Source organism: Hemibagrus wyckioides, linkage group LG29, assembly GCF_019097595.1.
Source record: "Hemibagrus wyckioides isolate EC202008001 linkage group LG29, SWU_Hwy_1.0, whole genome shotgun sequence".
NCBI classification, from domain to species: Eukaryota; Metazoa; Chordata; class Actinopteri; order Siluriformes; family Bagridae; genus Hemibagrus; species Hemibagrus wyckioides.
Window position 1 is genome coordinate 10,243,357 of NC_080738.1, and position 17,199 is coordinate 10,260,555.

The 17,199-nt window shown below is 39.8% G+C and overlaps 2 protein-coding genes across 2 annotated transcripts in view; both read right to left on the minus strand.

The window, feature by feature from the left end:
- Positions 1-556, minus strand: part of LOC131349188 (spectrin beta chain, non-erythrocytic 1-like) — a 99,737-nt gene extending 99,181 nt beyond the window's left edge. The window contains exon 1 of the mRNA XM_058384637.1: positions 422-556. The gene's annotated coding sequence lies outside the window, so the exon portion shown is untranslated. The remainder of the gene's footprint in view (positions 1-421) is intronic.
- Positions 557-9,283: 8,727 nt separating this feature from the next.
- LOC131349363 (acylphosphatase-2-like) lies at positions 9,284-16,209 on the minus strand. The gene is made up of 4 exons (XM_058384980.1): positions 16,079-16,209; positions 15,725-15,741; positions 14,180-14,289; positions 9,284-10,385 (listed from the first exon to the last, which is right to left on the minus strand). The coding sequence occupies exons 1-4, from the start codon at positions 16,149-16,151 to the stop codon at positions 10,271-10,273; spliced, it is 315 nt and encodes a 104-aa protein (XP_058240963.1). The 5' UTR covers positions 16,152-16,209; the 3' UTR covers positions 9,284-10,270.
- Positions 16,210-17,199: the final 990 nt, after the last annotated feature.

Sequence of the window (17,199 nt, forward strand, 5' to 3'; positions counted from 1 at the left end):
ACATAAATAATGGTGCAGTAATAATGCACAGGAAATTGAAATCTTTCATTAGGATTTAGAGGCATGTAAATGTTTTGTGCATGAGACATTTAAAGCGTTATTGCTGGGATTAAACTGCGTCGCCTACACAGTCTGTGCTAAGCAAACGGAGCTAGACTGGCACTGAATCAACACTGCAGAAAAGATGCACACACTCTCTCTCTCTCTCTCTCTCTCAGCACCAGCAGTCCAACGCATTTACCGCCTTAGTTATCATTTAGTTCATTGACGGACCGGGATCAAATAGCCCTGAGTCTGAGCTCGTGCCACGCAACACCAACCCTAACCACGGTCATCCGCAGCGTTCAACGCGACCGCGTTTCAGTCCACGAGCACGCGCATGACTCCACCTGTCGAAAGGGAGAGATGTTTATAAACCTACCTAGCGAAGAACTGCTCCCAAACTTCACCGTGGAGAATGCAGCTGGACGAGGAGGTCGGAATGGACGCTGTTGCCACAATCTACTGTTCCTGTGGCAGCAGCAGCATCACTCAGAGAGAGAGAGAGAGAGAGAGAGAGAGAGAGAGAGAGAGAGAGAGAGAGAGGTTCTCACTGCGGGCTCGCCTACGGAATGGGCGGGGCCTCAGTGCACGCCTTCGTACTGGTGCAACTTATCGACTTCACCCGAGCGCGTGAGCATATAGTGCGTTGCATACACCAAGGTGCATTATGGGTATTGTGTACCCTATATAGCAAGGGATCTTAAACTTCAACTCATTAACTGTAAAATAATTTCTACTTAGCACAGCATTATTTCAAAATATTTTTCAACTTTTTTTTAATTAAAATATTTGCTGTTCCTGATCTTTCTACCAATAGAAGATCCATCCATCTATCCATCCATCCATCCATTCATCCATCTTCTGTACCAATTAGCCAGGGTTCCAGTCCATCACAGGGCTCAATCACACATACACTCACACACCCATTCCCACACAATTCAGAGATGACAGTCAGCCTACAGTGCATGTGTTTTTTGATGAGGAGAGGACACCGGCAGGGGCAAACTTAACCAATAAGCGAGGTACTATACCAAATATAGTACTTATTACTTTTCTATCATATATTGTATGGTCTGTCTTTAACCATTAAGATTTTAACATTATTATTACATCTTTTCAAATGCGGGGCCCCCCCGTGATTCATGAATAGTGGAACGTTCCTATCGTACTGCACATGTGCAAGATTCCCATACCTGGAATTGCTTAGGGCCCCCAAATCACTAAGTCTGCCCCTGGACACCAGAGTACCCTGAGGAAACCACCAAAGCACTGGGAGAACATGCAGGTGTCTTACACATAGGGCAGAGGCTGGAATTGAACCCTCAACCTGGGAGGTATGAGGCAAACTTGTTAACCTGAAGCCACTGCATTTCCCCCACATTCTAACAGAACAAAGTTTCATTAATATTTTATTCTTAGATAAAAGCTGACAGTATTTATAAACCTACTTGCTTTTTGAATTGTTAAAGCTACCATAACGCAGATGTTAAAGTGCCCCTGAAATCAAAACAGGAGCTCTTTCTGTACCTGTCACTTAGTGATTTGGCCACCAATACAACAGCATATCTATGTAAAAAAATAATCTGAATGGAGATTATTTGTTTATTTGTTATGACTTGTTTTTCAGGAAAATGGTTGAATTTTTTTGGCAACTCATCCTGTATAGTAGTCTAATCTAGTTTCATCCAAAAAATTGGTTTTCTAGTAGACTTAGATCCTGGCGCAGTATGAGGTTATTGCTCTACAGTAGCAGCTCATTAACTTATTAAACCCATGTGACTATTAAATAGACTAATAATTCAGAGAATTCAATAACAGATATGACAGAATAGATAACAGTGATGTCCACCACTTTAACTGTTTGTTGTTCTTTCGGCTACTCCCTGTTTTGGGGTCGCCACAGCGGATCATCTGGCCCACATATTTGATTTGGCACAGGTTTTACACCGGATGCCCTTCCTGACGCAACCCTCCCATTTTATCCAGGCTTGGAACTGGGACTGAGAGTTGACTGTCTGGGTTAGCTCCCTGCCCGGAAATTGAACCCGGGCCACGGGCCATGAGAGCACAGGATCCTGCTGCTGGACCACCAGGAGGCATATGCCCACCCCTGTAACTAAATTTACTTAATAAATGTAATGAAATATACCAGCTAAGGATCCCGCACTCCCACTGCCATGGCCCAGGTTCGATTCCTGCTCATGAAACCAACCCAGCCTCTGACGGTTTAACTCAGTGCGAGCCCCAATTCTGAATAAAATAGGAGGGTTGCGTCAGGATGGGAATCCGGCGTAGAACCTGTTCCAAATCAAATGGTCCCTTGTGGTGACTCCGAACAGGAAGCAGCGGAAGAACAACAACAGTTGTAATGATATATACCCTTGGCTTTATTTAATGAACCCCAAAAAACACTGCTTTATAATGTTACATAAATTGGACACTAACCTATTTGCAATGCATTGTGGGATGTCATAAACGTTCAGCATATTCTCTTCAGACCAGCAGCTCATAATTAGACATGGGAGCCACTCATGTTGATTTTTCTATTAGTAATATGATAAGGTTACATAACATTACTAACTACTTACTTCCTTTGTAAATTGTGCAGAATTCCTTTTAGTTTAAATCAATCAAAATAATCAATCATGCATTTGAGTAGACCAGAGAATTAATCTGACATTATTTTAATGCTCATAATGATGGTTATACTTTGATTTTGATGTGGTAATGACAGGCTTGGGCAAAAATATTGTAGGGAATAGCAAGGTTAAAACCTCAATGCATTCAAACCTCAATTTAGGAATAAATCATTAATTATTTTAAACAAGAAGATTTGTTATATTGTGTGTGCCACTTTTTAGCCGCTGTGATTAAACTGCAGTTCGATTTGAAGCTCTACACACTGATGTCTGATTCTGCCCTACTTCCAAGTCAGTGTTAGTTAATAATATATACATGATTATCTGAGCAGAAGCATGGGACCAATAAATATGCATCAACACAATAATTGTAATTAATGATTATGTTGTTTTTTTTACAATGCTGCTTGTGAAACAATTCACATTTCAATCATTAAGGAAGGAGCCAAGTTGTCATGGATGTCTTATAGTTGCTTAGCAACTCCTGCCTCTCCAGAAACACTCAACAGGTATATGTGGCTGCACCCTGTAGGGCTTAACACTGTTAGTAACAAAAATATCAGCCACTATAATAAAGCACTGTACCATTCCTAATAGCACTTTCATTTATTTTAAATCCTTATTTTTATAAATACATTTGTAAATGACTTTCTTATCACAATGAAAAGCCAAAGTCAAAACACCAGCAAGGCAGAGAAGCATCATTATTCATTACATGAACAAAACAGCAGAAGTCTTTGCTTGCTTCATCCTATGATCAAATCGGATATTGATATCACAATATATTCACATTATGGTCCATGTATCACCAGATCTCACTGCTTTTAGTCACTGTAACAATAGACATTCAATTCTTCATCAAATACTTGTTTTGAAGATGTGTGTAGATCTCCAAATATACAGTTTTTATGATGCGGGTCACCTATTTGTTAGCAAACTACATATAGAAACAAATGTACTTGATGCATCATGATGATATTTTTTTCCCCATAGTGTCCACTTCTACTGTTATTCATTTATTTGTCCAAAGCTATGCCAAGAGACTGAACACACACACACACACCACCACCACCACCACCGCAAAGGGCATTACACACTGGTATAGTAATGTTTTCCTCTTTGTTTAAAAAAAGGAACTTCACTCGGTAAAGGCATAAAGTCAGTCCAGAGCCTTGTCTAACTTAGTACAGAAAACTACCAGTTTGTTTTTTAAAAAAAGGTTATGTACACTAAACTGGGATTGAGGTTATTTTCAACTGGGATTTGAATGAAAGAAAGCCAAAGGCCAACCTGGAAAAGTCAATCGGACTATTTTACAAAATTCTAGCGAAAATGAAGTAGAAAGACAAACTACAACCACTAACCCTGCCCTAAGCTTAACTATCATTATCATAAAAATTGATTCATGGAAATTCTTCCGAGTTTCCATTCGTGCGGCCGTGTTGAGTAGGCAGGGGTGTGTGCCGAGATTCATGTCTCCTGTGTACGGCTGCTTTGTGCAGAGCAGTTGCTATGGCCACGACACCGAGTCTCCCGGGCTCCTGTCAGTGCAGAAAGGGCCATGATGAAGAGGAGGGCCAACAATGTGGGGGGAAAAAAAAGACGCCTGATTTCAGGCAAGAGAAAGTGAGCGGGTGGGTGGATGTTTACTCACTCTTGCACTCACTCACAAATTTATCTTTCTGCCCACGTTTAGCATCCGGGGCCATCTAATAGTATGAGAGTATAATCAGTCGCTCTGCGCAGAACACTTTTAATGTAGGAAAACGTGCAGATTACAACAAAAATACTCTAGAAAGCCAAACAAAGTGTATTAATATGTGAGCAGATTTGGATTTCTTGAAAGTAGGTCTCTGTTTGAGGGATCATGGGTTCGAAATGAAGAAAAACATGGGGTATATCAGTAAGGCACAAACCAAACAAAAAAAACTTTAGTGAGAGCAATAGTTTATCTTACAAGAAGCATTTTATCTTTTGGAAATATTTATTTCTAAACAGTACAAAACCCACTAATGTGAGTAGACGCCAATTTGAAGCTAATAAGCTAATAATACTGTAATCAGCTAACATCACTGCGATCAGCTCAAGTTACTACAATCAGATAAAGTTACTGTAATCAGCTTAATTGGCTAGAATCAAGTAATATTACTGCAGGCAGCAAGTGGATTTATTTTGTTATTTTCATTTTACAAACCAACAACTGCACTCGTGTTTATATTATACACCCATGCATGAACATTATAAAACTATCATGGCAATAAAAGCTGTATGGTCCATTTTTCTCAACCAGAAAGAAAGAAAGAAAGAAAGAGCATCTTGAGAGCTAAACATATGGGCCTCGTTTATCCAGCTGGATAGAAATGGATTCAAATAGACAAGTCGTCTATATAAGCAATGACAGAAGAAATTGAATATTCATGAAAATCCTGGAATTTCAGAAAAATGTTTGGATCTTGCTCGTGCTCATGAGTGTGTGGAAATTCAAGCTTCAATTACACATTATTCTTTAATTAAAAGGAATATCTTTTTTTTTTTTTACAACCCATAACAAAGGCATGAACTGAAGAAATATATAATATGATAATATATAATATTAAGACAAAAAGAGATAATAGCACCAAGTGTCTGCTGTATAAACCTTAGTGTGCTGCGTGCCAAATTCAACTTCCTATCCACCCACTTCCCTTTCCAACATGGCATCGGGATTGCACATTGGTATGCGAGAAAATTTCTGGCCCTGAAAGTTGCCAAGACTCTTTTGCTTTGAATATAAATGCAGACGTGTGTGATCGGCTTGGCGTCTGTGATTCCGTGAACCATTTTCTTTTCATCTCACATTTAATGAACTTCTTTAACTCAACTCCAGATCTTGGAATTGTCAAGGGTTCTTAGATACGCTGATTTTTCCTGTCATACACATGAGGCAAAAATGAAAACGTCCACTTGTTTGTGCTGTTAACTTGTCATTTTAGCATCGTGAGCTTTACCTTTTTTGAGTTTTTTGGAGCGTCAATAAAAGCAGCTGTGCCATGTATGTGTCTGGTAATTTATAGTTTCCAAAAATCCGTCAGAGACAATTTCACTTTGGCTTACTTTACTAAAAGGTTGATAAATAAAGCCCCATTTTATATGATAAAGTTCATGTCCACAATGATGTACAAATAGTCACAGAGTAGCTTGCAAAGCCCCTCCCTCTCAACCTTTTTCGCTTTCTCTCTACCCACGCAGTGTATTAAATGCTGGCAGCATCGATGATACTGTGTTCTGTGAAAGCAGACTGATAGAAGAATAGACAGTATTATGGTGTGTAACAGTGTGTATGCTGTAGACTCCACTGCCTCAAGGCCACTTTGTTATTTGTTAACTGGGTCTGTGGGATCAACCCCCTTTCAGCCTCCCCATGAACTCCACCGGACAATCGCTTTTCTCACCAGCGTGTGAGAGTGTGTGTTTTTTGCGTGCTCGTGTCAGTTATATTTTGCGATCATACAAGTCTGTGTTTCAGTGTACAGCAGCATCTTTGCCCCTTCTATTTAAATATCCCTCCGGTTGCTACAGTACAATACTACAGCACCATGGTTTTCAGTACAGTAAAATAAAGTATGGCTATATTACATAAGCCCTTGAATCAAGCACCCATCCAGCTATCTCCATGGAAACGCAGGCACTCAGATGAATACCATGACACACAGACAAAAGCTGGAGGGTGCAATCAATGGTGGATTGTGGTTATGTAACTGGGACAGATTGGCACTCACAGATCTCTATAGCCTTTTCACTAAGCATATAAATCCTGTGGTTTTTGGCTTGCTCCAATCAGACCACTTATTTCTGGAAAGCAGTAGGATAGTAGGCATAAGAGGCTCCCTAACGTGTGGGAAAACATGGAAATATGATCATAGGAGGTCTGAGGTTTTAGTTCAGATGTTAATCAAACTGCTAAAGATATCCAATGGGGCAGATTTTCGTCCTGCCCTGGCATGGTATTGGAATGGAAAGTGTGGATAAAATAGTTGATTTGGAAGATATATAGAGGATAAATTTCTAATGTAAGCTCCTAATGAGATCTTGATCATCATCCGATTTTTTACAGTACCAAAATGAAATGAAAGGTTGCTTTAAATTTCCTGTGTGTCATTCATTCATCTTCAGAAACCTCAACTGTGGGAGTCCAAGAGAGCAAAACTGGCCATGCTCTCTGGGTGGACGGGGTCACCTACTCTCTCTCTCTCTCTGCTATCAATCACAGTGACAGTAGCCAATCACGGGGCTCATGTATGTGGAAGTGTGTGAACAGTGCTTTCCTCCAAGGTGCTTCGTAATCTATATCATTTTGACCATTTGAGCATTTTGTAATTGCCTTATTACCTTTTGTAGGATACTAAATAGTTCATTAAATAAGCTACTATCTAATAAATTCACTCTATAAAATGACAGTGTTATTGTCAGCTTGTCAGCTGAATGACAAAACCGAACCCAGTGGAACTCTAGACTTCATCAAGGAAACCAGTATTTAAATCCACACCCAGTTTTTATACACTTTTAGCAATCACTACCCATCCAGTCATCCATTTTCTCTACCATCCATTGTCTCGCCGGGAACCTATTTCAGGTGACTCGGTACACGAGGAATGGGAACACCCTGGACATGGCGCCACCCTAGAGCAGTGCAAACACGATTTAAAAATGGCAATCTTTGTACTGGGGAGGAAAGTGGAGTACCCAGAGGACGCCGAGGAAAAACACTCTCCACAAACTCCACGCTAACAGAGCAGATGCAGGGATCGTACCTGCAACCCCAGAGGTGTGAGGCTAACCTTCTAACAGACTAGTTTATACTGAGAGCCTGTTAGAAGGAAAAAGTAAACACTGCACACTGCAGGCTACTTAATTTGTCCATTATAATGACAGGTACACGCTGTATGAACCTTCACCTCTTCCCTCCTCCACTCCTTCATATGCAGTATCTCTGTCCAGCCCTGTATCTGTCCTCATACAATGCCACCTGTCATTTTTGTCCACATAGCCACATATAGTCTAATTGGACACTAACTGAAAAGCAAGTGACAGGACAGTAATAAAGCAGTACAACTATTTTAGGGAGACGCTAATGAGTGTGGACAGCACAGATGCCGTTTTCTTACTGTATACTGACTTCCTGTCCATTTTTTCTTCCCAAAAGAACATAACCAGCTAAAATGAATGCAAATGGTTGGAGTTACGATAATGCTAGCTTAGAGAGAGGTTTGAATGGGTGAAGTTTGTGTGATAGATTGTACCAGTGGGCAGCTGATGTGCCATAATCCATATGTGAACCTAGCAAAGTATTTCAGCAGACTCCAGTTTTCTAAATATTATCCAATGTGGTGTTTGTAGCAGATCCTCTGTCATGGCATCAGATTCATGTTTAATCATATTGTATGCAAATTATTTAACTAATAGCACCATTGACATTAGACAGAAAGGAGACACAGGCTTTTCGTAGGCGTATACACAAACCCACCCTGAAGCTAAGAACATCAAGCAGTATCAGGTCATGGTAACACATTACTGTTTGCACTAAATTATACAGTTGTTGAAAGCCTTGAAGATTCTGGGCAATGCTTAATAAAAAAAATTTTTTTTCATTGTACTGCCCTGAGTAAACTATTTCACATAACAGATGTTAACATCTGTCCACAAGACACATGGTGATGGCTTTGGCAGGAAGGAATTTATATTCAGACTATGACGAATTCATTAAATGATGTCGATGCTTAAAAGCTCCTAGTTACACCTGACTATATACGGTTAGAGAAGGGAAATGATTTATAATCACACTATCAGTGTCCACCAGGTGAGGATGAGTTCCCTTTAAAGTCTGGTTCCATGCAAGGTTTCATCCTCATATCGTCTCTATGGAGTTTTTCCTTGCCATTGTAACCTCTGGCTCCTTCATTCATCATTTACATGGTTCCAAGATTACAAAATAATGAAAAAACAGATTACACCCCCGGCTCTTATTGTATCATGTTTGGAACTTTTGTAGTAATTGTGTACAAGTTGCACAGTTGTCCTCAGTGTGAAAAATGGATCTCCAGCATTATGCAGTGGTGGTCCATCAGGGCCAGCAAGCCCTTCTCTGCTGGCCTAAACAGCAGTGATCTGAATCACTGACTTGCATTTTAATATATTTAATATATTTTTCCATGAATGTGTATTAAATTATTCCCAGTAGTCTATTCTCTACATTTCATAGCTTTTCTCTTGGTTGCGCTGCTTCCAGTAGTGTATGGTTACGATAAGAGTATTTATCCAATCATATTTCAGCCAGTGGCTGACATCATGTGTTGCCAGGGTGAAAGAAATCTGCCTTAAGGCCTTCAGAATCAATAGTGCAGGCTATTCAATAGTGCAGAATCAATAGTGCAGGCTTCAGAATAATAGTGCAGGTGTAGCTTAAAATAAGTGGCAATGAAATTGCCATTAACCAATCAGATTTCGAGTTGGCGTCACTGGGGCCATCTAGCAGGCATACGATTAGCAATTTCCCGTCCTTTGATTGGATAATTGGAGTAGTCAGAGGCAGCGAACCGCACAAACTAAATAAAATATATATATTTTAACTCACAATGGCTGACAGAGGAGAAGAAATCGATTTGGTTACAGACATCCTTACAAATGCATTTTCAAGGCGGACTGTAATAAAATGGACTATTCCTTGTGAGGTGTGAAATACTGTAGCCTAATTTCTTTTTTACTTTACTATTTAACAGTTGATTAGTATCTACTGCTGTGGCATCATAATGATGGTGGATTAATTCAGGGAGGACACCAGTGAAGGCCTAGGTGTGAAATGCATGTAGTTGCATCATTGCTGTTAGAAAGCGGTCAGATGATCAGGAGATGCTGGAAAAGCAAAGAATTTGGAGGATTTTTCCAAAGAGCAGTGGGCAACTTAGCTGCTCAAGGGTCTCATCAAGAACTACGAAATATATGAAATATAAAAACTTTCACTGATGACAACACACAAGTGTGTGTAAATGTTTCAACTGGTTCATTTGTATAAAAATTCAGTTATCAGTAAACATCTGATATGTGAAATCTTTCAGGGCAGAACTGAATATAAACAATAAAAAATCTTAACATTAACAGTTTATGCAAATGTGTTCTCATCTGTATGCCAATTATCTGAACTGACACAAACATAAACTACATTTTTTTCAGTGCTTATGACCTAAAATATGGATGAAAATAGGTTCTTGAGTTTGGTTTGTAAGGATTTACATTTCGAAGCTACACACTACAGCAACTGCTATTACAAAAACATGCTTCCAATCCCATATATGGTATGAAAAGTGTTTCAGGCACTGGGGTGTAACCACACACACACACACACACACACACACACACACATCATGAAATTTATGGTTGTTCTATTTCTAGCAAAATCTGTTTAAAACACAAGGGGAATTTTAAAAAAAAAAGGAATTTATCTTTATTTATTTATTTGTTGTAAATAATGAATTAGTGATTTTTTGGTTGTGGGTTTAGTGTTAGTGGGTGTACAGTGTAAGACATGGTAGTCCAGCAAAAGCTTGGGTTGTATGTCAGAATCGGGTGGAGAAGCCAGAGAGCTCCAGCTTAGGGATGGCCTTCTCGTTTTTGAAAACAGCCCGAGCGATGCGGCAGTATGGGCTTCCCTCCTTACTCAGCCATATCTTCCTGTGGAGAAGAGCAAAAACAGACTTTAGAAAAGATACGTCAGGCATAACATTATGACCATTTGCCTAATATTGTGTTGGTCCCCCTTTGCTGCGAAACAGCCCTGACCCGTCATGCACTGTGTATTCTGACCCCTTTCTATCAGAACCAGCATTAACTTCTTCAGCAGTTTGAACAACAGTAGCTCGTCTGTTGGATCGGATCACACGGGCTAGACTTCGCTCCCCATGTGCATCAATGAGCCTTGACCGCCCATGACCCTGTTCACCACTGTTCCTTACTTAGAAGACTTTTGTGTTTATACATGTGAGTGTGTGTATACATCAATCAGCCATAACATTCTGAGCACCGAGAGGTTAAGTGGATATCACTGTATCTATATTAGGCAGCAAGTGAACATTTTGTCCTCAAAGTTGATGTGTTAGAAGTAAGAAAAATGGGCAAGCATAAGGATTTGAGTGAGTTTGACAAGAGACAAATTGTGATGGGTCATGGGTGGTCAAGGCTCATTGATACATGTGGGGAGTGAAGGCTGGCCCGTGTGATCCGATCCAACAGACGAGCTACTGTTACTCAAATTGCTGAAGATGTTAATGCTGGTTCTGATAGAAAGGGGTCAGAATACACAGTGCATGATGGGTCAGGGCTGTTTTGGCAGCAAAGGGGGACCAACACAATATTAGGCAGGTGGTCATAATGTTATGCCTGGTCGGTGTATGTCTTTGTTAAGAAGTGTTATATGAATAGAAAAATTTTTATTTTGTACTTATTTGGATTGAAATCTTTATGTTGAGCTACAACTGAAGCTACAGGAAAATTAGAGCCTAAAATTGGAATTAAACTTATTAGCTTTCAGTAAATAGGTGTGTTTAAGTAAGAAAAAAGAAATAAATTAAACCAAACCCTAAATAAACAAAGATTCAAGGGAATCTGTGAACCAAAGAGACAGGAAAGGAATTTGTTGATGGATACATTTCAGTAGTTATTTGGATTTTGGATATTGTAATTTTCTTTTTTTGTTCAGAGTAATCATTTTAATTTTAATAATTTTAATTTACATTTTTTATTTTCTATATCTTATTTATTGGTTAATGGGTTTTTTTGTTTGAACTCTGAAATTGTTCACAGAACTATACCAAAGATTAACATAATCTAAAGTAAAGTCAATCTAAAGTATTCAAACCCTGTGTGTGCTTTGCCTCCTTCGAACTCTGCATCCTCTGACCCAATGACCCAGCTTAGTGCACTGAAACCAAACTGCACGCACATTGTGTGGCACTGAGTTAAGTATCCAGTCCACAGACGACATCCATATGCTGGTGTTACATAGTCACTCGCTGTTAGATGTGAATATTTGTGTCTGAAATCCTTCAGATGTTTGGAATACCAGAACCAGCAGGATTGAAATCTTGTTAATAGAATGATTGCATGTGATGGAGGTCTTCGCCATATTGGCATTAATATTGAAGAGTTTGAAAAGGATCACTGATCCATCTTTGCTCTGAGATGGTTAATAATCTTTTCTGCTCACTTACACTTTAGATGAAAGGATGCTTACTGAGAAAAAATATCAGTACTCCTGGACCAGACTGGCAGTGAAGCACTCACAACTACAGAATACTCTCTTTTTCTCTCCATGCGCCACCTAGAGTCCAAATATATCATAACAGGATACACACTGACCAAGACGCCACACTTATTCAGTCAGTTCAGGGCAAAAGGGCAAGAGTTAAATCTGTCAATCTGTGCACATGCATTGACACTGGTTTTGCGATCTGGTGATAAACCATTCTGCTTATTCTGACCTAGTAGGACCGAACCAAAAATATCAATAAACGTGTTGAATCAAAACAGATTGAACTATAAAAACTGGCTAATTGGATTCATTGCAGTTTTGCACAATATACATTATCTTCTTTCTAGGTTTTGTATTCTCTGCTCAAATGCTTTTTTTTGGCATATTTGCTGCCCAATGTGGGTCACAGGACCTCTGGGGAAATGGCAATGCTAAAGTAGTCCGGTTGAGTAGTGGGTTGCATCCTGGATAGTTTGGTTTGAAACCTTGGTGCAGTTTGGTTTGAAACCTTGGTTCAGGATGCAACCCACTGCTCAGCCGGACTACTTTAGCATTGCCATTTTCCCAGAGTTCCCAGAGAAAAGACAGAGAAAAAGAAGAAGCAGATACAGTGACCTTGCTAATAATGGATAGTATCTTTTCTAAGGTGGAACACTGTCTCATATTTTATCTAGATTTCAATACCGAGAGCACTGAATCATATTTGTGCCATCATTCTGCATTGTCCGCTTTTATAAAAGTTGTTCAGGTCAACCCTGTCTGTGAACTCAGTCTCCCAGAATGCACTACAGCCTAGGGTCAGGGCTGCCTCAGACTACACTACCCAAAAATCACCACTGACACAATCGCAATCATCAGAGCACATTCACATTTACATTTCTAGCAGTTGTTAGATGCCCTTATCCTGAGTGACTTACAATTGATCTCTTCTTATGCTACTGAGCATTTGAGGGTTAAGGGCCTTGCTCAGGGGCCCAGCAATGGCAGCTTGGTGGTCCTGGGATTTAAACTGACAACCCTCTAATCAGCAGTCCAACACCGTAACTACTAAGCTATCACACACACACACACACATATTATGCAGAACTGGTGATTAAACTACATTACCCATCAACCCCTGCAAGTTTTATGTTAAATTTGTGAGAATTCTTTTCTAACATAATTATTATAATGTTTTAGTCAATCAGACTGAAGTGATACAGACAGAATTTAACCTGTTATTATGGGATTATAGATCCATCATCAATGCTATTAATTAATTAATTTATTTATTTATTTATTCTAGAAAGACTTATGGGGTGGTGGTAGCTCAAGTGGTTAAGGGGAAGGTGTACAGGACAGTGGTGAGACCGGCCATGCTGTATGGTTTAGAGGCAGTCACACTGAGAGACAGGAGTCAGAGCTGGAGGGAGCAGAGCTGAAGATGTTGAGGTTCTCTTTGGGAGTGACACGGTTGGACAGGATTAGGAACGAGTACATCAGAGGGACAGCTCATGTTGGACGTTTAGGGGACAAAGTTAGGGAGGCCAGATTAAGATGGTTTGGACATGTTCAGAGGAGGGAGAGTGAGTATATTGGTAGAAGAATGTTGGACATGGAGCTGCCAGGCAGGAGGGAAAGAAGAAGGCCAAAGAAGAGGTATATGGATGTAATAAATGAGGATATGAAGCTAGTGGGTGTTGAGGATGCAGAAGATAGGGATAGGTGGAGAGAGATGATTTGCTGTGGCGACCCCTGAAGGGAAACACCGAAAGAAGGAGAAGAAGAATAAGATTTGGCTTTAAAACTAGATCACTTCTCAGTCACGCTACTTTATAAAGCTATAGTTCTGTAGACTTTTCTGTGTTTTTTCTCTTTTCTTTGGCCTTTTTTAGCTATATGTCCTGTTCTGGGCTAGAGAAACATGTAACCATACAGTACACAGTTTCTAGAAGGGAAATCATTTCTATTCACACTATCCAGTGTCACCCAGATGAGGATGGTTCCTCTCAAGGTTTTTTCTTAATATTTCTGTAAAGCAGCTTTGTGACAACGTCTATTGTTAACAGCTCTATACAAATAAAGGCTTGCTCATTAGAGATGAATAGTAACGTTAACCTTTTCCTTGTTTCTATACTTCTGTAAAGCTGCATTGTTAAAAGTGCTATACAAATAAGTTGAATTGAATTGAAATTATGTAATGTGTGTGTGTGTGTGTGTGTGTGTATATAGCACTCACATTTCATTGACCAGATGACGTGGCCCCTGTACCTGACCCATGACTGTCCCCTTGTTTGTGTTTTTCACCCAGCCAACCACACCAAGGTTGAGTCCTTTCCTCTCTGTATACTGACAGACACAGAAACAGATTCTATGATTCTCATGAACGTAGAATGTAGAATGTGTGAGCTGAGAAAATATTAGGTATTAAACCAAGCTTTTCCAAACCACATGACACAAACCACCTGGAGCCACATGGCAACATGTGAGTAAGACAACAGCAGGAATTTTTTAGTATTATTTTCTGCTTTCATTACGTTAGAACCACTCTGACAATTCCCTCTTAACAACAAAGCTTTTCCATCCACAGGATTTCTGCTTGCTGGATGTTTTTTGAACCATCACTGTAAACTTTAGGGACTCATGAAAATATGAGATCAACATTATTTTAAATACTCAAACCAGCCCATCTGGCACCAATAACTGAGATCACATTTCCCCCATTCTGATGGTTCATGTGAACATTAAATGATCTGTGACTGCATTTGATTGGCTGATTGGAAATTTTGCATGAATTAGCACAATACAGTATTGTGTGTGTGTGCAGGTGTGTGTGTGTGTGTGTGTGTGTGTGTTTACACATTCATGCACTTATCCAATCAGTCAATCAAGTGGGAGTATGGCGATGCATACAGATACAGGTCAAGAGCTTCAGTTCATGTTCACATCAAAGAGCAGAATAAAATCTCTGGGAACCTGGCATGGTTGCCGATACTAGAAGTGCAGGTTTGAGTATTTTAGAAACTGCTGATCTCCTGGGATTTTCAGTCTCTAGAATGGAGAGAAAAACCTTCAGTTCTGTGGGTGAAACACTATGTTGATATGAGAGATCAGAAGAAAAATGCCAGCATCCAGGATGAATACAGTATAAGAATATAATCACTCTCTTTTCATCTGTGGTGAGTGGAAAAGCATCTCAGCATGTGCTACATGTCAAACCTTGATCTACATTCATATTCATTGCATTCAGTTCATGTCAGCTAAGAACAGGAATCTGATGCTATCATGGTCATTCTCCTCTTATCTCTCTTGGCACAAAGTTTTCTCAGCCCGCAGATCCTCCACAAACAGGATGCTTCTAGGATAATCCTGCAAAAAAACTTAAAAACATCCATGCCTCATAGAGATCAGACTTTTTCTTCATTCTGATGTTGAACATTAACTGGAGCTCTTGACCAGTATCTGTATGATTTCCTACATTGTGCTGCTGCCACATGGTCGAATTGACTTCAGTTCAATCACAGCACAAATCCAGTTGCAATTTCTGGGTTGATTTTAGAAAAGGTGTCTTTCATATCCCTCTCTAAACCATCATACTCCTGATGGGATTGGATGAAGCTGTAAGCCCCGTGCTTAGTTCTCAGGTAACACAGGTTGGCAGCCCTGCTACAGACCCTGTCTTAAAACAGCAAGGAGCAATATAATACAGTACTTACATAATACTCACATGCAGTAAGTCTACATAGAGTGACAAAAAATCGGAAAGATCCTGATGTTTACTTACCATACGAAAGCAGACACCTGTGCCCAAAGTGAAAGACAGAAGTCAGAGAGCAGCACATAATGTAAGCATAATTTATTATTACATAGTAGAGTATATTCCTACGTCGATAATAATATCCCATCTGTCATTGATCATGATTACGTCATGCCAACCAGCCTGGATATAAAGGTCAACAAACCTCTCTTTTCTAATATATATATATATATATATATAACTTTAGTGAAGCCATGTAACAGTGATCCATTTTCTCTGAATGCTGTTCTTATGTAAAATCAACATCAGCTGCTCTAAATTGTATTAAAAAAAAAGAAGCCTGGTCAGTATCTACAGCTATGATTAAAAGTTAGTCTGTACCTTGGACATAGCCAAATATCTCAAAATCCACAGAGCAGAGATCGCCGTCTCTTGAACCAGTTTCTTCAGACATTGTGAATGCCAAGCTGCACTTGTGAAGGCTCTGGAATCAAGTTACTTGAAATCTTGGACTGGACCGCCGAAAATATTTAAAGAGCAAGTCCCACTGGTAAAGCAGCCATCGGATATAGTAGTTGTGTTTAGGATCTTTGTGATGCAGGAGAACTTTCATACGTCATTTTCGGCAAGTCATGGTCATTAAGAAGGCCGTTGCTTGGGTCAGTGTGTGTAATGTAGATATCTTCTCAGGAGGGAGAGTGACTATATTGGTAGGAGAATGTTGGACATAGAGCTGCCAGGCAGGAGGGAAAGAGGAAGGCCAAAGAGGAGGTATATGGATGTAATAAAGGAGGATATGAAGCTAGTGGGTGCTGAGGATGCAGAAGATAGGGATAGGTGGAGAGAGATGATTCGCTGTGGCCACCCATAAAGGGAAATGCTGAAAGAAGAAGAAGAAGACACTTTTACAGTGCTCATAAACATGATTTTATATAGGAAAATAAAGAGTTGGCATATTTTAGCGTAGCCTAAATATGTGTACGCAATAATAGGATTTGTATTTCAATGTATATTCTAGGTGTTTGGTTGTGGTGATGGTTACACTCACTGAGTTAACACAGCAAAGCTGCTTGAATTGAGAACCATTTCTTTCTAGTTAGTGCCCACATGTGCTTTTTCTAACAGCCAATACTTCTGATACTGATGTCATCACTTCGGCTACCCATGTATACAAACGCGGAAAAAAATTTACGTAGAAAATTAAACCTTACCCAAATCTCTGTTCATTCATGCAGCTGGTACAGAAATGAATCAGGTTCATCAATAAACCTGCATGTGGGCGATGTGGTTAAGGCTTTGGACCACTGATCAAAAGGTTACCAGGTCAAATCCCAGGTCCACCAAGCTATGAGCAATGCCCTTAATCCTCAATTGTTTCAAGAAATTGAGACAAATTGTAAGTCGCTCTGGATAAGGGTGTCTGCCAAATGAAGGTTTGCGCGTAACTAGAATACAATATGTTGCAGGAAAAGGCTTCTAATGCTGTTTGTGGTGGCTGACAG